This window comes from Bubalus bubalis, chromosome 9 (assembly GCF_019923935.1).
Source record: "Bubalus bubalis isolate 160015118507 breed Murrah chromosome 9, NDDB_SH_1, whole genome shotgun sequence".
Taxonomy (NCBI): Eukaryota; Metazoa; Chordata; class Mammalia; order Artiodactyla; family Bovidae; genus Bubalus; species Bubalus bubalis.
In genome coordinates, this window is record NC_059165.1 from 91,945,628 (window position 1) to 91,966,042 (window position 20,415).

At 49.8% G+C, this 20,415-nt stretch overlaps 2 protein-coding genes across 3 annotated transcripts in view; one reads left to right on the forward strand and one right to left on the reverse strand.

Moving 5' to 3' along the window:
• Nucleotides 1-511: 511 nt before the first annotated feature.
• Nucleotides 512-19,090, reverse strand: ARRDC5 (arrestin domain containing 5). The gene is made up of 4 exons (XM_006067134.4): nt 18,957-19,090; nt 14,040-14,514; nt 12,241-12,449; nt 512-1,553 (listed from the first exon to the last, which is right to left on the reverse strand). The coding sequence occupies exons 2-4, from the start codon at nt 14,365-14,367 to the stop codon at nt 1,017-1,019; spliced, it is 1,074 nt and encodes a 357-aa protein (XP_006067196.1). The 5' UTR covers nt 14,368-14,514; nt 18,957-19,090; the 3' UTR covers nt 512-1,016.
• Nucleotides 17,604-20,415, forward strand: part of UHRF1 (ubiquitin like with PHD and ring finger domains 1) — a 33,827-nt gene continuing 31,015 nt past the window's right edge. The window contains exons 1-2 of one of the 2 annotated variants that reach the window (XM_044947971.2): nt 17,604-17,754; nt 19,066-19,232. In XM_044947971.2, the coding sequence (XP_044803906.1) occupies nt 19,080-19,232 (153 nt within the window). In that variant the 5' untranslated portion in view covers nt 17,604-17,754; nt 19,066-19,079. Of the gene's footprint in view, nt 17,755-18,247; nt 18,407-19,065; nt 19,233-20,415 lie in introns of those variants that run through there. The other variant, XM_044947970.2, reaches the window with a different exon arrangement.

Genomic DNA, 20,415 nt, shown 5'->3' on the forward strand with positions numbered 1-20,415 from the left:
GAACAGAGTGTGAGGGACCAGGTTAGGAGTCTCGAGACCCAGGTGCAGGTGGCCCACGTGAAGGATGGGAGCCAGGTGGAGGCAGAGGGGAGAGAAATAGGGGGTCCCGGGGGCAGGTTGGAGAAGTGCCTCTGTGGTTTGGTGATGGATGCGATATGGGTGGATGAACCTAGAAGACGTGGGCTTTTACCCTGAGTGATGTGGGGGAGCCCCAGGGGAGCAGCTGCGAGGACAGAAGGGATGTGATATGGGTAAGAGGCACACAGACCCAACCTGCGGACTCAGCAACCATCTGTCCCCAGGCATGGCCCCAGCCCGGGTCTCTGTCCCTCGGCACTGCTGACGTTTCGAGCCGGGTCATACACTATGGGCTTCCGTGGTGGCTCAGATGGTAAAGAATCTGCCTGCAAACCTGGGGAGACCCAGGTTTGATCCCTGGGTTGGGAAGATCCTCTGGAGAAGGGAAAGGCAATCCATTCCAGTATTCTTACCTGGAAGATTCCATGGGCAGAGGAGCCTGGCGGGCTACAGTTCATGGGATTGCAAAGAGTTGGACACGACTGAGTGACTGCACACATCCTTCATGGGGGGCTGTCCTGGGCACTGTGGAGCAGCATCCCTGGCCCCCACCCAATGGATGCCAGGAGCACACGCTGCTCCTTCCTGTCGGGACAACCAATACAACCCGACTTTGCCAATATCCTCTGGAGGGCAGAGTCACTCCCAGTGGGGGATCCCTCATCTAGGTAGTGTAAGAGTAAGCAAGGAGGTGGGCCTGGGGTGCTAACCGGGGCAAGTCCTGGAAGGTTTTGTCAGGCTGGAAGGCTTTGGCCTCTCCTGTCATTTACAGATCTTTCTTGGGATGGGAGAAGCGGATGCCTGCACGGCTGGAGCTTGGTGAGGTTTGGGTCACATGCTGCCCACAGGCAGACTCATCCAAAGGCCATTTGTGCGAGGTGAAGGAAAGATCTACCTTAGAGTCTGATAAAACTTTTAATATTTAGACGTTTGGGCATTTAATTCTGTCGATCTGGGCTCACGGGTAATGCCGCCCTGGTCCGGCAGCCCTCAGTGGTCTGGTTTGAGTCCACGGGGTTGCTGGTGATAATGATGGGCACCTTGGCCTTGACGCTGGTCAGGGTCCAGGGCAGGTGGACGGTGCTGACCAGCTCGTACTGGGTGTTCATGATCTCGCTGTCCTGTGAGCCGCTACCGCTCACGGACAGCACGGGTGGGAGGTGGAAAGTGCTGACGATCTTGGTGGTGTTGAAGGCCGTGATGTGGGTGTTGGCCTCCTGCCTGAGCAGCTCACTGCTATCCACCCTGGAGCGGCGCTCCGCGTTTGGCGTGAAGCCCTCGTAGTGCACGTGGGCATAGAGGGCGAAGATGACCGTCTTAATGCACTTGCTGGTCTGGTTGTTGATTTCAGTGGTGAAAATGACCCTCTCCCCCGGCGTGAAGGTATTCTTTTCCATCTGGATCTGCAGGCAGATGGTGCCCTGGCTGCAGCAGTTGTAAGACACCTTCTTCTCAGCCTCCACGAACAGAGGGTTCTAGAAGTGGGAGCGGGGAGGGATAACTGTGAGGAATTGAGGCCACAAGGTCTGTTTGCTCACTTAACAGTCCACCTGGTCTTGAGTCTTTGGGACTCTCCAAAGCCCTTTGAACCCTCCTTCATTGATGGTGGAAATGTTAACTGGTGCAGCCACTATGGGAAAACAGTATGGAGGTTCCTCAGAAAACTAAAAATAGAATATGAACTAGCAATCCCACTCCTGGGACTATACCGGGACAAAACTCTAATTCAGAAAGATACATGTGCCTCTACGTTCATAGTAATACTGTTTACAACAGCCAAGACATGGAAACAACCTAAATGTCCATGGATGGATGAATGGACAAAGAAGATGTGGAACATATACACAGTGGAATATTACTCAGCCACAAAAAAGGATGAAATAAAGGCCATTTGCAGCGACAAGCATGCAATTAGAGATTACCATACTAGGTAAAGCAAGTCAGAAAGAGGAAGACAAATACCAAGTGATGTCACTTATATGTGGAGTCTAAAATACAGCACAAGTGAACCTATCTACAAAGCAGAAAGAGACTCATAGATTCAGAAAACAGACTGTGGCTGCCAAGCAGGAGGGGGAGGAGTGGATTGGGAGTTTGAGGTTGGTAGATAAAAGCTATTAAATTTAGAGTGGATAAACAACAAGGTCCTAATGAATAGAATGGGCAATATATTCAATATCCTGTGATAAACCATAATGGAAAAGAATATTTAAACAAAGAATGTATGTATGTGTATGGACTTCCCTGGTGGCTCAGTGGTAAAGAATTCCCCTGCCGATGGAGGAGATGGGGTTTTGATCCCTGGGTCAGGAAGGTCCCCTGGAGAAGGAAATGTCAACCCACTCCAGTATCATTGCCAGGGAAACAGTCCATGGGGTAGCAAAGAGATGGACACGACCTAATGACTAAACAACAACAGTATGTGTGTATAACTGAGTCACTTTGCTGTACAGCGGAAATTGGTACACAGTTGTAAATCAACTATACTATACTTCAATTTAGAAAAATAAACTATCAAAGCCCTTTTCCATTCTGAGTGTCAATGTCCTTGTCTGTAACATAAACCTAAGAAATTCATAAGACCTTGGTTTTATCTCTACATCCATAACTCACTTGCTGTGTGACCTTGAACCAGTGCCTTGACTTCTCTGAACCCTAGTTTTCTGGAAGACAGGGAATGTCTTATAGTCAATACCCAAGACCTAGGGCTTACTCAAGTAGTTCAGACTTAAGGAAAAAATATTATGGGCTCTGTATCATGAAAACTGTAGAACTGAAATTATGTAACATGTTTAAATAAAAACTTCAAAATGCTGTCTATATCAACTGGTTAGCTGCTGGATTGCAAATAAATTCATATATACATTATATTTAATGTGTGGCTTGAGTAACATTTTACTCTTTTTTAGGGCTTCCCTGGTGGCTCAGATGGTAAAGAATCCACCTACAAGAGACCCATGTTCAATCCTTGGGTTGGGAAGATCCCATGGAGGAGGAAACGGCAACTCACTCCAGTACTCTTGCCTGGAGAATTCTATGGACAGAGGAGCCTGGTGGGCTACAGTTCATGGGGTCGAAAAGAGTGGAACATGACTGAGCAGATGAACACTTGGGGTAACACTTTACTTTTTATGAGTGGATACTACTTAAAAAGATTTGAGGGAATTCCCTGGCAGTCCAATGGCTAGGACTCAGGACTTTTACTGCCAGGGCCCAGGTTCCATCCCTGGTCAGGGAACTAAGATCTTGCAAGCTTTGCAGTGTAACAAAAATTTTTTTTAATTAAAAATAAGTAAAATTAAAAAGATCTGATGCGATGTGGGGTGTGCTTACAATGAATTACTCTCCAGTTTTGCTGGCTTCCTGTGTCTTCTTCTAGACGAAATGGATACTTTTACAAATATGTGTGTATGCATGTGTGTTTGTGTGTCTGTGTGGCATTTGTTATTCTCATGCAGATGTTTGCATTGTTTAGAAATACATTTATTTGTGGTTGAATTATACAGTAGTGTTTTACATATTTGAATGCTTTGTATAAATTAATCCTCATATGTTTTCCAGCAACTTGCCTTCCTAGCCTAACATTCTGTGTTTTGAAAGGCATTCACGTTGGCGGCTGTCATTCTGATTCATTCATTTTCACAACGGCAATGAAGTATGTTGAAAAATAGCTTATTCACCCATCCCCCCTCCACGATGGACATTTATATTGTTGTTATGTCTTTGATATCATAAAAGAGCTAGAAGGAGCATGGTGAAGACACGTCTTGGGCTTACATACCAGGAAGAGTTGCTCTGTGCTGTGCTTAGTTGCTCACTCGTGTTCGACTCTTGGCAACCCCTTGGACTGCAGCCTGGAAGGCTCCTCTGTCCGTGGGATTCTCCAGGCAGGAATACTGGAGTGGGTCGCCATGCCCTCCTCAAGGGGATCTTCCAAAACCAGGGATCAAACTCAGATCTTCCACATTGCAGGTGGATTCTTTACCGTCTGAGCCACCAGGGAAGCCCAAGAATACTTGAGAAGGTAGCCTATCCCTTCTCCAGGGAATCTCCCTGGCCCAGGAGTTGAGATGATATACAGATGGCCAATAGGCACAGGAAAGAATGCTCAATGCTGCTGATCATCAGAGAAATGCAAATCACAGTCACAGTCAGATAGCACTTCACACCCGTCAGAATGGCCACCATCAAAAAGTCTACAAATAGCAGACATTGATGGGGATGTGGAGAAAAGGAGCCCTTGTACATTGTTGGTGGGAATGTAAATCGGTGCAGCCACTATAGAGAACAGTATGGAGGTTCCTCAAAAAACTAACAACAGAGCTACCAGATGATCCACTCCTGGGTATATATCCAGAGAAAACAAAAACTCCCCTGGTGGTACAACGGTTGAGATTCTATGCTTTCACTGCAGGGGATGTGGGTTCGATCCCTGGCCAGGGAACTACGGTCTCACACAGCGCATGGTGCAGCTGAAAAAAATGTTGATTGGACCCTCTGAATTGATTTTTTGTTATTTCTAGTCTACTTATGCTATGCTATCGTTTTGTTTTATATAAAACAAAAATGTTGTAAGCCATCAAATTAATTTTTTTCTGCTGCATTCTATCCTTTTTTACTTATTTAATACTATTATTTTCCGTCCCACACATTGATTTTATAAAAACAAAGTTTGTTGCAACCCAGCAAATTTTATATTTTCCTACCTCTTCTATTCTGTTCTTTCATTTTAAAAAATAAATGGCAGCCCAACAAATGGATTTTTTCTGATATTTTCTATTCTACTTATTTTATTCTCTGTATTGTTTTCTTTTTTAATTTTTTTTTAATTAGAGGACAACTGCTTTACAATATTGTGATGGTTTTTGCCATACATCAACATGAATCGGCATTAGCTGTACATATGTCCCCCTTCTCTTGAACTCTGGTTCCACCTCCTTCCCCCTCTCACCCCTCTGGGTTGTCACAGAGCCCTGACTTTGGGTTCCCTGCCTCATACATTAAACCTCACAATGGCTATCTATTTTCCATATGGTAATGTATTTTGGAAGAGGGTGTTTGCTATGACCAGTGCGTTCTCTTGGCAAAATCTATTAGCCTTTGCCCTGCGCAAGAGTCGGACACGACTGAGTGACTGAACTGAACTGAACTGAGCTGAATGTATTTTGTGAGTTGCAAACGTTGTTAATATAAAATAGGAAAATAGTATCCTTTAGTACTGTTTTCAGAAAACAACATTTGCAACCTACAAAGTTGATATTTTTTAAAAAACATTTTTTTATTTTGGGCTTGCCTGCATTTTCATTTTGTAGAAATATGCCTTGCAACTTGCTAAATGGATTTCATACCACACTAAAGGATCATGACTGAAGGACCGTGTTCTAGATCCAATACCCTTTGTCTCAGAGACCTCAGGCTGACCCCTGACCTCTTCAGCCTCACCTCCTGCCCTCTGCCTCTGGCCCCTGCCTATCTTCAGACTTCCCATGCTTTTTCTCCTCTTGGAAGGCTAATTGCAGGCCATTTCATTCTAAGCTCCTCCAGTCTTATTCGAAAATTCGTTGCATGCGTTAGGACCCTGCAGGTGTGAAAGGACTGGCTGCCCTAACTCAAGACCAAGCCAGCAGTTCTGTCCTGGTCCTGAAGGAGGTGCCAAGAGACATCAGTGGTGGCCAAGGGGAGACTCCCATGCCAGGCCAAGTGGGGTGGCCCAAGAGCCCAGAATTCCAAGAATGTTAGGTTACAAACTCAACATTGATTTTCCGTACCTGGGAGTTTTTCCCTATCTCCCTCTTTTTTTGGCATATGTGAAACTTTGGGAGGATTCTTTCATTCAAGCAGTATGATTTTATCAACTTGGTGCCAAGTTCAAGGAAAACCCACAGCAGTGAAGACCAGTCCAGTCCCTACTCTGATTGGAAAGATAGATATAAACATGGCACACTTTTTTTTTTAATGGTACATTTTTTAAGTTCTTTTTTTTTTTTTTTAATGTGGACCATTTTTAGAGGTTATTGAATTTGTTACAGTATCTCTTCTGTTTTATGTTTGTTTTTTTTTTTCCTGGCTGCAAGGCATGTGGGATTTTAGCTTCCCGACCAGGGATCGAACCTGCACCCCCTGCTTTGGAAGGCGAAGTCTCAACCGCCAGACCCCCAGGGAAGTCCTTTAACGGTAGGTTTCTGATTAAGATAAGTTATGAGGCTATGGCAAGGGGCTAAGGTAAAGGGAGACTCCCTCAGACTTGGTTAGGAGAGAGATGTCTTGGGGACAAGTGCTGTACTCAACGGGACTGCTTGTTGCAAGACAATGGGTCACGTCTTTCAAAATTCTAAAGGTACACAGGGTGTAGAAAAATTGAAACCCTTGTACATGGCTGGTGGGAATGTAAAATGAAGTGGCCACTGTGGAAAAGAGTCTGATTGCTCCTCAAAAGGTAAGATGTAGAATTACCATCTGCCCCAGCAATTCCACTCCTAGATGGCTACCTGAGAGAAATGAAAATACATCCACGTAAACATGTGGACACCTATGTTAGCAGCAGCATGGTCCCTAACAGCCAAGACATGGAAACAACCCAATGTCCATCAAGTGATGAAGAGATATATAAAAGGTGGTCCATCCATGCCACAGAAAGATGATTCACCCTTAAAAAGGAAGAAAGCACTGACACACACACTACAATGTGGATGAACTTTAAAAAGAAATTAAAAAAAAATTTTTTTTTCAGCTGTACCCCATGGCAGGTGGGACTTTAGTTCCCTGACCAGGGATTGAATCCCTACCCCCTGCATTGGAAGGTGGAATCCTAACCACTGGACCCCCAGGGAAGTCCCTGGATGAACCTTGAAAACACTATGTTCAAATAAGCCAGACACAAAAAGGCCACAGAGTGTCTGATTCCATTTATTAAAACAGGAAGTGTCCAGAACAGACAAATCCCCGGAGACAGAGAATGAATGTAGTGGTGGCTGAGGGAGGGGAAAGGGAGGTTTGAGGGGAACAGGTAAGGGATGCAAGACTTCTTTGGTTGTTGTTCAGTCCCTCAGTTGTGTCTGACTCTTTGCAACGCCATAGACTGCTGCACACCAGGCTTCCCTGTCCTTCACTATCTTCCAGATCTTGCTCAAACTCATGTCCATTGAGTCGGTGATGCCATCCAACCATCTCAGCCTCTATCGACCCCTTCTCCTCCTGCCTTCAATCTTTCCCAGCATCAGGGTCTTTTCCAAAGAGTCAGCTCTTCGCATCAGGTGGCCCAAGTATTGGAGCTTCAGCTTCAACATCAGTCCTTCCAATGAATATTCAGGGTTGGTTTCCTTTAGGATTGACTGGTTTGATCTCCTTGCTGTCCAAGAGACTCTCGAGTCTTCTGCAGCACCACAGTTTGAAAGCATCGGTTCTTCAGCGCTCAGCCTTCTTCTTTATGGCGGGGGAGGGGAGGCATTAAAGTGTTCTAACACGGACAGCGGTGATGGCTATACAATTCTGTGAATGCATGAAAAGCCATGGATTTGGACACTTTAAAGGGAAGAAAAATAAGGTATGTGAATTGTATCAAGATGTTAAAAAAAAAAAGTGGAAGGAGAAAAATTTTGCTTCCCTCCCCCCCTGCCCCCCCCCCCCCCCCCCCCCCCGTGGCCTCCCCTCCCAGGAGGCAGCCAGCAGCCGTCTGTTGCCAGTTTCTCTGGTCTCTGGAAAGAGACAGTTTGTTACACCTGCAAGGAAGTTCTGTGCATTTCTTATTTTTACCACCAACGGTGCAGGTTAGACACGCTGTTCTGAACTTTGCTTTATGTGTCCAGCCCAGTAAGGAGGAGGTGCTGATACCGAGAGCTGCCTCATTCTTTTGTCTCTGGCTGTGTCTTGCTCTCTCTCTCTCTCTGCTCTATCTATAGAGTTGACCTTTGACAGTGAACTGTTACTTTAATTCCCTTTGCAACAAACATTTAAGTGGTTACCAGTTGCTGGCCTCCCAGGCAACGCATGGAAAGGTCCTATCACACAAATGAAATGACACTGGTAGGAGAATTTTCTAGAAGGGAAATGAAATGGCTGGGGCAAAGTGCGTGTTCCTTTTCGTCTGGATAGATATGGCTAAATTGCCTTCTGTGGGGGTTGTGGCAGTTCGTCCGGCCATCATCGAAGCAGGTGACTGAAGATGTAGTTTCCGAGAAGGATCTAAAGGAGGAAGGGGAGGGGTTGGAAGGTCCTATCGCAGGGTTTGGGGCAGCGGGCACACAACATGCAAAGGACCTGGGGCAGGAAGGTGTTGGAGGAACAGCGAGGAGGCCCGCGTGGCTGGAGCAGAGTAAGAGGAGGAGAGAGGGAGGACGGGGAGGGCTGGGAGGGGACGGGGCAGGTCATGCAGGGCCTTGTGAGCCAGGGGGAGGTCATGGGCTCTTACTCCGAGGGAGGTGGGAGCCCTGGAAGACAGAGGAGGGTCATCACCTGATTCCTTTCAGCTGGTCTGAGAAGGACAGACTGTGGGGGTCAGGTCTCTGCCCCTGCTTGGACCAGAGTAGTAGTAGCCTCTGCCCTGGTCCACCAGCTCCTGCCCTCACCCTGCCCTCTCCAATCCAATTAAAACAGTAAGAAATGCAAAAAAAGCAAAATGGCTGTCTGGGAGAGGCCTTACAAATAGCTGTGAAAAGAAGAGAAGCGAAAAGCAAAGGAAAAAAGGAATGATATAAGCATCTGAATGCGGAGTTCCAAAGAATAGCAAGAAGAGATAAGAAAGCCTTCCTCAGCGATCAGTGCAAAGAAATAGAGGAAAACGACAGAATGGGAAAGACTAGAGATCTCTTCAAGAAAATTAGAGACACCAAGGGAACATTTCATGCAAAGATGGGCTCGATAAAGCACAGAAATGGTATGGACCTAACAGAGGGAGAAGATATTAAGAAGAGGTGGCAAGAATACACAGAAGAACTGTACAAAAAAGATCTTCATGACCAAGATAATCACGATGGTGTGATCACTGACCTAGAGCCAGACATCCTGGAATGTGAAGTCAAGTGGGCCTTAGAAAGCATCACTACGAACAAAGCTAGTGGAGGTGATGGAATTCCAGTGGAGCTATTCCAAATCCTGAAAGATGATGCTGTGAAAGTGCTGCACTCAATATGCCAGCAAATTTGGAAAACTCAGCAGTGGCCGCAGGACTGGAAAAGGTCAGTTTCCATTCCAATCCCAAAGAAAGGCAATGCCAAAGAATGCTCAAACTACCCCACAATTGCACTCATCTCACACGCTAGTAAAGTAATGCTCAAAATTCTCAAGCCAGTCTTCAGCAATACGTGAACTGCGAACTTCCAGATGTTCAAGCTGGTTTTAGAAAAGGCAGAGGAACCAGAGATCAAATTGCCAACATCCGCTGGATCATGAAAAAAGCAAGAGAGTTCCAGAAAAACATCTATTTCTGCTTTATTGACTATGCCAAAGCCTTTGACTGTGTGGATCACAATAAGCTGTGGAAAATTCTGAAAGAGATGGGAATACCAGACCACCTGACCTGCCTCTTGAGAAACCTATATGCAGGTCAGGAACCAACAGTTAGAACTGGACATGGAACAACAGGCTGGTTCCAAATAGGAAAAGGAGGACGTCAAGGCTGTATATTGTCACCCTGCTTATTTAACTTATATGCAGAGTACATCATGAGAAACGCTGGGCTGGAAGAAGCACAAGCTGGAATCAAGATTGCTGGAAGGAATATCAATAACCTCAGATATGCAGATGATACCACTCTTATGGCAGAAAGTGAAGAGGAACTAAAAAGCCTCTCAATGAAAGTGAAAGTGGAGAGTGAAAAAGTTGGCTCAAAGCTCAACATTCAGAAAACGAAGATCATGGCATCTGGTCCCATCACTTCATGGCAAATAGATGGGGAAACAGTGTCAGACTTTATTTTTGTGGGCTCCAAAATCACTGTAAATGGTGATTGCAGCCATGAAATTAAAAGACGCTTACTCCTTGGAAGGAAAGTTATGACCAACCTAGATAGCATATTAAAAGCAGAGACATTACTTTGCCAACAAAGGTCCATCATAGTCAAGGCTGTGGTTTTTCCAGTGGTCATGTATGGATGTGAGAGTTGGACTGTGAAGAAGGCTGAGCGCCAAAGAATTGATGCTTTTGAACTGTGGTGTTGGAGAAGACTCTTGAGAGTCCCTTGGACTGCAAGGAGATCCACCCAGTCCATTCTGAAGGAGATCAGCCCTGGGATTTCTTTGGAAGGAATGATGCTAAAGCTGAAACTCCAGTACTTTGGCCACCTCATGCGAAGAGTTGACTCATTGGAAAAGACCCTGATGCTGGGAGGGATTGGGGGCAGGAGGAGAAGGGGACGACAGAGAATGAGATGGCTGGATGGCATCACTGACTCGATGGACATGAGTTTGAGTGAACTCCGGGAGTTGGTGATGGACAGGGAGGCCTGGTGTGCTGCAATTCATGGGGTCACAAAGAGTCGGACACGACTGAGCGACTGAACTGAACTTAGTTGACAAAACACAATATTTTCATAGTCTCAAAATGTATCTGCAATAACTCCCTTTGTTGCTGTAGTAGCGATTTGAGCTCTTCCCACGCACCAGGAGTCCTCTATGTGTACTCATCGTGCTGGGTGCTTCATGACCCTCACGATCAAGGAAAGTGTTGTTTTCATTATACCCATCATACAGATCAGGATAATCGAGGTTCTAGGAGGTGCTGTTAATTGCCCAAGAGCATTTGCTAATGAAGCATCCAGCAGCAGAGACCTCAATCCAGTTCTGGCCCCACACCAGCATTTTGCTTCAATTTCTCTTTTGTGCACCCTGCACTCTAGATTAGCTCTCAAGGGAGGGCCAGAGTCTGGTCAAGGTCACCCAGAAAGCAGGTGGCCAAACTGGCCTTGAGCTCAGATCTGCTCACCTCTGATCCACCCCTCTAAGCATCTATCTGCCCTGGAATCCTCCTCCTCTGAGGTTGGCCAGGGTAGAGATGATTCCCTACTACACAGGTAAGCCTACACCTGGGACTTCTCTGGTGGGCCAGTGGTTAAGAATCTGTGCTTCCAATGCAGGGGGCTGGGGTTCAATCCCTGGTTGGGGAACTAAGATCCCACTAAGATACCTCAAGTTCAGAAAAAAACAAAACATAAAACAGAAACAATATTATAACAAATTCAATAAAGAATTTTTAAATGGTCTACATAAAAAAAAAAATCTTAAAAATAAAAGGACCGATGGGGCATAAATATTTTGAGGCTTCCCTGGACACCAGTGCCGAGCACCACTCCAGGCCCTGAAGCTGCAGGAAGTTCACTGACTGCTCCTCCTGAGACCTAGAGGACAGGCACCCTCTCTGTGTCCAAGTGACAGATGAGGAAATAGCACAGAGAGGCCACATCACTTGCAGAGGGTTACACAGCAGGTAGGTGGGGACACTGGGATTTTAACTTAGACCTTGAGAACTAAAATGCTGGCACTCTCAGCCATCATGCTCTGATGACAAAGGAGCCCCCAGGGAGGTGAAGTGACTTTGGCCAACGGAACTCCACCCTCCTTCACTTCTGCCTCTGCACCTGGCCTCCGGAAGCCATACAGAAAACTCCTCCACTCAGGTGACCGATGCTACCAGACCTTTCCTTCCCTGGTTGGAGGGCACCCCTTGCTGTGCTTCTTGGTGGGGAGAGGGTACCATCTTCATTATCCATTCCCAGAGAGTCACTGAGCACCTGGGACACTCAGTCAGGGGGTCAGAGCGGGGCATCTGCTCACTCTTGACCTACCTATCCTGGGGTCAAGGACATTCAGCGGCCAGGTCGTTCTCTGTGAGGGGCACTGTGGGGTGTTGAGCAGCTTCCCTGGTCCCCACCCCCTCGATGGCACTCATCCCCCTCCCCAGTTGCAATAACCACACATGTCATCAGACATCATTGCTCAGTGTCCCCTGCAGCAACAGAATCACCTTGGTTGAGAGCCACTGGCTTAGTTCCTGCCCTGGTTTCTGATTCCCCTTTCTGCAAAACTCCTGAGTTGGAGGAGTGGCCAACACCTTCCCTTCTTTTTCTGGGTTGGGGCCTTCCCTATCTCTTGGCCGCTCCTGCCCCATCCCCTATTTCTGGGGAACTTTGAGGCCAAGCCCTGCCCCTGCTCCCCCTTGCTCCCCTCTTACCTGCAATGATTTTTCTGTGTGGAAAATCGAGGAAGTGCCTTGAACCATCAAGTATATTTTCTTCTTGGCTAGAATGTGCTCCCGACCCATGCAGGAGGCCTGCACGAAGTAAAAGATGTTGCCGATTTTGCTGGTGAAGGTGGAAGGGAGCCTGGGAGGTAAGTTGAAATGGAAGTCAAAGGTGTGGCTGCCTGCACTTAACCAATTATCTGAAAGCAAAACACACCAATGCCATCAGAAGGTTCTAGAATCTCACCCCCCTTCTCTTTCTTTATTTTTTTGGCAGTTAGCTTTTTCTGGATCTGGCCCCTCTGTCCCTGAGCTAGCTCTTGAGTTTTAGGGACGAAAAAGCCAAGGCTCATAAATATTAGACCTCAGTTGGGCTGGAGATGGAAGCTCTGGGTGGGTGGTGGTCACCCCAAACTACCCACCGGGACTTGCTCACCCCTGCTCTGGGCCTGGGAAACTGGGGGTCTGGCCTGCAGGTTTGATCACACATTTATTCAACAAACACATCTTGGGGCCCGAGGCAGGCAAATGTCCCTGCCCTGGCAGAGGCTGGCCTTCACTACACAGCATACAGCAGATTGACTGAGTGATGATGGTGGACCAGGGAGGGACTCATACCGCCCTCTCATCTCTGTGACCTCCCTGGTTTATTTTTTCCTACATTTCCCCCAAACCCTCTTATGAGGGTGTCTTCCCAGTCTGACGGCAACCCCAGGGATGCCAGGGACCTTTTCTGTTTCCTTTGCTGCTGCATCCCTGGTACCTGGCATGGTTGTTGTGCACAGTAGGTGCTTAATACTTGTTTGTTTGTGGTGTAAATGAATTGAGGCTGATGCTCCTGAGGGGAAACGATGCTTCCCTTGGAAATGGAGAAGGGTGGTACCCGATGCTGTGGGGGTTGAGGAGCTGAAGAACTGTTTTGGTTGAAAGAAGTAACAGCTATTCAGCACTTACTATATAACCCCTGCTATTCTGAGCCTGAGACATGCCATTAAATCATCAAGTCCTCAAGACAATCTCAGGAGGCAGGACTTCTTTCTGTTCCCGTTTTCCAGGTGGGTTAACTGAGATAGAGAGAGGCGGCCTGATTGTTGAGTATTAAGGTCCAGTGGTATCTGGATGGGTTTCCCTGGTGGCTCAGATGGTAAAGAATCTGCCTGTAATGCGGGAGATCTGGTTTCGATCCCTGGGTCAGGAAGATCCCCTGGAGAAGGGAATGGCTACCCACTCCAGTATTCTTGCCTTGGAAATCCCATGGACAGAGGAGCCTAGTGGGCTAAAGTCCATGGGATCACAAAGAGTTGGACAAGACTGAGCAACTAATGCACAAACAATATCTGGGTATCTGCAAGTCAGGGACCCCTTCCATCACTAGATCTGAGCTCCATAGTCTTTTGGTGACCTTCCCCAGCTACCCTATCTAAAATTTTTTTTAAAAAATCTGAAATGAAACTTTGTTCAACCAAGCATTTGCCAAGCGTTCTGATTGACCATGGACTACCTGGAAACACTCATTTTGGAAAGGACCTATAGTTCCCTGGCAGCCCAGGCTCCCTGAAGTCTGTCCAGACTTTAGATCTGAATCTGGCAGAGCTGGGGGCTCATCAGTGCTTCCCTCGAGGATCTCTCCTAATCCTCTCCCTCCTTTCTCTTTTCCTGTGATCACAGGAGCCAGGCCTCTGCCCATTTCTCATATCTCTGGGGGTTTGTTGATTGACTGACAGATGTGTTTATCTTCCAGACCCTCGTTTCCTATTCTAGCTAACGTTGGCAGTCATACCGGTCCTTACCCTCCACTGGGAATGTCTTTGTCTTGTGCACGTAGTCAGCCTTGTTGTTGCAAATAACTTCTCGGCTATAATCGCGGGACGCCCCAGTTTCTTCATTCCACTCCACGTAACCTCTTCCCACGAGCTCCACCTTCACGATGGGGTCCACCAGGGTGCTGTTCAGAGTTAGGACCACCTGTCCTTCGATGATGCAGCCGGCCAGGTAGACTGCATCCTTGGGCAGCACTAATTCGATCGACTTCACCACAGACATGGGGGGTTGGGGTGACGGAGAAACATCCTTTCCCCTCCCCCATGTCACAGAGATCCTCGGCCGCAGTGAGGTCATCTGTCTGTGACATCAGCCAGCCAGGGTTCCGGGAAGGGGTTCCTAGTGGCCAGGATTGGTGGGGGCAAGGTTGTTGGGGGTGGGTGGCAGTTTGGGAATCCCAAATGCCTCACTGGTTGATGAAATGGTAGCTTGACTTCTTTTTTTCTAGGAAATAACAAACAAACAAGAAAACCACAAGATAGCAATATTCCTGGCAGACAGGGAGCACCTGTCATCTTGCCAGATGTCTGGGGCCTGGGTGGGAAGAATTCTCCCAGGCTCTCTGGTGAGACATGCATCATAAGCTTCATTTACAGATGGAGAGGAGATGAGCCCAGGGGTATCTTCTGCCCCATCGAATGGCCCCCAGATGTGGCTTGTGCACCCTCCTCAGGGTTCACACATGGATGCTGGGTCCTATGCAGATAATCATTTTCACTTTTTTTTTTTTTTGGCTACACCATGCAGCTTGTGGGATCTTAGTTACCTGACCAGGGATTGAACCTGTGACCTCAGCAGTGACAGTGTGGAGTCTTAACCACTGGACTGCCAGGAAAGTCCCAATCATTTTCTCTTTAATAGCTCTCTATTTCTATTAATGTGTATTAGAAGGAAGATGATAGCGACAGCTAGGACATGGGATTTGCTGTGTCTTGGAGATGCTCAGAACGCTGTGGGCTCCACGTGATCATGGATACCATCACAAAGCACCATCTCCCTGCACAACTGATGGCTGTCTTTCCTCCTGCTTCTCCACCGCACAAGAAGTCCCTATAGGGTGGGACTTGGTTTGCTGGACCCAGGGCCTGGTGCAGACAAGGGAGGGCAATTAAAGTCTGTTCAATGACTTAATGATTGTCAAGTGCATATCATTTTGCAAAAGGGAAACTGAAGCCATTTGCACCCTCACGGTGCCTGATCTGCACGTGGGCTGGTGCCTAAGTAGGAGGGACAGCAAAACAGAAGAAGTTTTAGGAAGTGTCTGTTCTCCAGGCTCTGGCAGGCCTCATGACTATGTCATATCTTGCTGTATTTGATGTGATGTCTTTTGCGGACATCAACATTTTGCTTTTCCAACTGGTTGGTAAGCTTCTTTTAAAGATGCTTGGCATAGTTTCTTGTTCATGGTTGTTAATTAACCCAAGCAACCCCTCTGACTTTCTTGAAATGAGTAGAGAGATTGGGTGGGGCCCCTCATCACCACTGCTCAAGGTCTTTTCTGCAGGGAAAACCAGACACCTCTTTCTGTGTTGCTTAACTTCAGATATCCAAGGAGGCTGGACTGTGTGCCCTGCACCAAATGTACACAAGGAATATAGGGTCTATTTCCTTTTCAGCCATGCTGAATTTTGACAATAGCAGGCACAAAGAGAGGCTATGCACTTGCCAGGAATGGGCTGGGTTCTGTCAGAGATGTTGTCAGTATGGAAGACCTCATCTGCCACACAAGGTTGGGGAGGCCTGGCTACCTGCTCACATCTGCAACATGGTTGCCACGTAGCTGAAGGCTTAGTTCCGATAAACGCGATCAGTTGTGTTGGTGAAGTCCTGAAGGTGAGGGAAAATTAATAGGAGCATCTCGACTTTGTGATTGGAGTGTATTCCTATGGCTGCTGTAACAAATGTCCACAAATTCCATGCTTTCAAACAAGACAACTGAGTTCTCTTACAGTTCTGGAGGTCCGAAGCGTGAAATGCAGCTAAAGTCAAGGTGTTGAATTCTAGGAAAGAATTTGTCCCTTGTCGTTTCCAGTTTCTAGAGGTTTCCCATATCCTGCGCCTTTTGCTTTCATCATTCCATCCTCTATTTCCATTCTCACTTCTCTGACTTGATCCTCTCGCCACTCTTTTTCATTTACTAGGACCCTCATGATGACACTAGGCCAGCCCAGATAATCTGGGATAATCTCCCCATCTGACAATCTTTAGTTTAATCCCATCTGCCAAGTCCCTTTTGCCACGGAAGATATGATATTCACAGACCCCAGGGATTAAGATGTGGACATCTTTGGGGGCCATTCATCTGTCTACCGCTGGGAGAAATAAAAGCAGAAACACCAGAGCCAAGATAGAAGGAACTCGATGTGTGGCCAGAGAAACCGTGTGAAGACACACATTGGAGCTCATCTGTTTCCAGCTCACAGCCCTCCCACTCTATCCACTGCTCTCCAGAGAAAGACCAAAGTCCTCCTGGTGGCCTGTGAGGTCTTACATGACACCCCTGTGACCTCATCCGCTCCCGCCCGCCCTCCCTTTCACTGCATCTGCCCGGCTCTCTGTCCATCTCTAAGCCTTTTCCGGCCTCTGCATTTGTTCTTTCCGCCTCCATCCCTCTGTCCTCGGTTTCTCATCTCAGATCTCAGCTCAAATGTCATCTGCCCAGAGAGGCCCACCTCTCCACCTCAACCAGAGTGCCTCCTCTCCCCGCCCTCCCACATGGCTGCTGGTCACTCTCCAGCTCTTGTCCTGTCTTCATGGCACGTGTGGTATCTGAAATGATTTGCTTTATTGATTCATTTCTTGCTGGTCTCCCCAGATAAGAATTTAACCTCTCGGAGACCACCAACAGGGTGGGCCTTGCCCACTTTTGGGCCTCCAGCTCTGAACACCCTGTTCAGGCATTTTGTAGGTGCCCAGAATGGGTCACTGTGTGCCCGCCAGGACTGGTCAGAGCAGAGCAGGCAGGGCGGAGGGGGGAGGGCAGCCCTGCCCGCCTGGACAGCCAGGAGAAGGCGGGAAAACGAGGCGGGAAAAACCAGCAAACAAGCCCTGCGGGTGGGTAGGGTGGGGAGCGCTGGAGGGCCGTGGCGCAAGGAAACCGAGCTGGGGCCATAAGGCCCGTCATCGGAGTGCAGGAGGTCTCCTGGGGGGATACCCCCAAATTCTCCTGCATAATTTAGACACTGATTCCGGTCTTCCTGCCCAATTGGTCAGTGAATGCCTGGTAAGAGGGGCTGAAGGAACGGACTTAGGAGGTCAGGGGTGTCTACCCTGGGGGTGATCCTTAGGTCTCATGGAGAGCACCCATGATGAGGGGGCCCAGGTCCCGCCACCGGCCCCGTTGCACGCTGGGCGAGCCCAGCAGAGCGCGCAGGGCTGGGCGGGGCCGTGGCCCGCTGGGCAGAGGTGGGGGGGTGGACAGAGGCGGGGGCGCCCCCCACCCCCTTTCTAGCTTCCCGCCACTGAGGCGGCCAATCACCAGGCAGGCGCCCGCCCCCGGCGCGGCCTCCTGTGGCCCCGCAACTCCCAAACGCCAAGTTTTCGCGGGAAAAAAATCAGAGCAGCTGGCAGCGCAGCGGGCAGTGGTGGCCGTCCGGGCGCTCGGGATCGCACGCACGTCTGCGCAGGGTCCTGGCCACACACGCGGCTCCTCTGCCATCCTCAGAAGGGCCAGCGCGCAAGCAGGCGAGTGGATCGTGAGCGGTCAGGCCGTTTGGGGTGCCAGCCCGGGCCAGGGCGCGGACGGGGGGAGGCTGGCCCGACTCGGCGCACCGGGCGCCTTGACTTTGCAAAACTTTCCGGGACGCTCTGCCAGCACGGGAGTACATTTCCCCCGCGCCAGGGCTACCCTACACGCGGTCTCCGACTTTGCCCCCCACCCTGCCGGCCCTTAGAAGTCGCCCCGGAAGCCCAGGCTCTGGCAGGGGCGAGCGGAACATCCCAGGCGCCCCGCGGGGGTCGCGCCGCCTCGGTGGGGGAGGGCCCGGTGAGCCGCGGGGGAGGATGTCAGGCTCCGCGCCTGCGCGCGGGGCGCCCCGCGATTCAATTGTCGCGCCCGAGCCCGATTTCGCGCGCCCTTAGTTCCCCGGGCGCGTCTGGGCCAATGAGGAGCGAGCGGGGCGGGGCGGCAGACCGCGGTGGAGCCAATCAGTGAGGCGGCTCAAGTGAAGGGGGCGGGACCTGGCGCGCGGGCCCTTTGGCTGTCCCGGCGGTGGGGGTGGGCGTGGGCTTGCTGGCGTGGCCCGCGCGGGCGAGCGAGAGAACAAGAGGGGCTACGGGGCCGTGCGTCTGGGTCCGGGAAACGCAGGCTGGAGCTCCGGGCGGCCGTGGGGCAGAAGTGAGTAGCGCTGCCCGCGCGGGGGTGGCCGGGACGGGGCGGCCGGTTGCCATGGCCACAGCGGGGCCCGCCGCGTCGCGCAAGCGCGCGCGCGCGGGGGTGGGGTGCGGTGGGGGTCCGCGGGCACCCGGAGTCCCGAGCTCCCCGGTCTCGAGTGGGTTCCTTCCCCTTCGGTCCTACTTAGTTGAGTTCCCTGGGACTTCGTAAGTTCCAACCCGAGCGGGACTTTTGGGTTTCCCTCTCGCGTCAGTGTTCATCCAGGGAATGAATGAATGAATGAATGAATGAATGAACAAACTCGGCCCGTTTGACTGTGTGCCCCTTTTCCTCTGAATCCTGGTGTTTTTTTTTCCCCCCTGTGAAAGGCAGGGTTCGTTGACTGAGTGAGTAGCCCAAGGTGCCTTTTACTCCCCCCTAATTTCCCGTCCCTCCTTAATCCTCCACCAGTGCGACTCATTAATGCATTATCTCTTAATTCAGGGCCTGGGGCCTGGGCCAGCTGTGGCACGCTATAGGGAGTAAGGGGCTGGGAGGGCATTCCAAGAGTTACCTGGTGTCCACAGTCTGGACAATAGCAAGGATGACCCGAACATGGCACGGCCATGGTGGTGGTATTGACGGCAGAACTGACCAGGGGTCTCGCTCCCTTATCCTCGCAGCACCAGCAGGCACCATGTGGATCCAGGTTCGCACCATGGATGGGAAGGTGGCCCACACGGTGGACTCCTTGTCCAGGCTGACCAAGGTGGAGGAGCTGAGAAAGAAGATCCAGGAGCTATTCCACGTGGAGCCAGGCCTGCAGAGGCTTTTCTACCGGGGCAAGCAGGTAAACTCGCTCTGCAGGCTGCCCGCCTGCCTGCCCACCACCTTTGTTCTTGCCTTATCCAGGCAGGGCACACACACTCTCTCCCCCCCCTCCCCCCCCCCCGCCCCCACCTCGTCCGGTCTGCTTCTCCACAGAAACCTCCAGTGCCTGAGCGAGGAACAAAGGCTCGACTCCTAGACTGACACTCCAGGCGGGCAGCCGGGCACTCGAATCTGTTGCGTTTGGAGGTCTTTTAAATTCCCAGCCCTCCCCTTTGTGGACGCTCCCTTCAAAATAATTTAGAAAAAAGAGGTTGGAGGTGGCCGTTGCAAGGAAGAGCCTAGAATCAATACTCAGACACCGGGAAGGAAGAGACCAGATTTTTCTTTGAAACACACACCAAAGGTCTACGGTCGGTCAGCACCTTACTATTTTCCGACCCCCATGGGGTTTTCTAGAAATTGGGATCAGCTTATTCAGAGTCAGAGACGGTGCTTGTTAATCAGGAATTTCCGCCACTCCTGGGCCTCCTCTCTGGCGGAGGCGGTGGGGCTGCCCCTGAACGGGGTTTGTGCTTTGCGCGGGCTCAGCTGGCCCTGTTTCCTTTCTTCGAGATTTCCCACCACAGCTCCTGTAGCCCTTGAAAATGCCCCCTACCCATTGGCTTTATCAGCTGCCCACTTTGGAGACGCTTTCTCCAGTGACACCCCTGGGAGTTTTCATTCTTGTTGGTGTCTTCAGAGGGGACAGTAGGCCAGGCTGTATTGGGGTGTCGCTGAGTGGGAGAAGATGGTCCCACGGTAAGTGTCCTTCCTGTCTGCTGGGGCCACCCTGGAAGGCGAGTGGCCTGTAGGGACCTCGGCGACCTCGGTATAGAGACTACCCAGGATTAAAAGTGTTCCTTTGGGCTCTGACTTTGTTGTTGTCAGGTCTTAAACTGGGTGCTGCCGCCATCTGCTGTCTAAATTGAAAAATAGATGCTGTCCGCCTGGCCAGGAGTTTTTTTTTTTTTTTTTTAGGGGCTGGGAGGATCCTGCCTGCCTCCTGGAAATGAGACCTGATGATTAATTTCTTGGGCTCAAGGCGCCCTCTGAGACCTCTCGCCTCCTTCCTGTGGGAGATATGAGGAATTGAATGTCTTAACAATCTGAGTTAACGCGCCCCGCCTGGGGAAGGGAAGCTGGGGAACTCACTCACTGTGGTC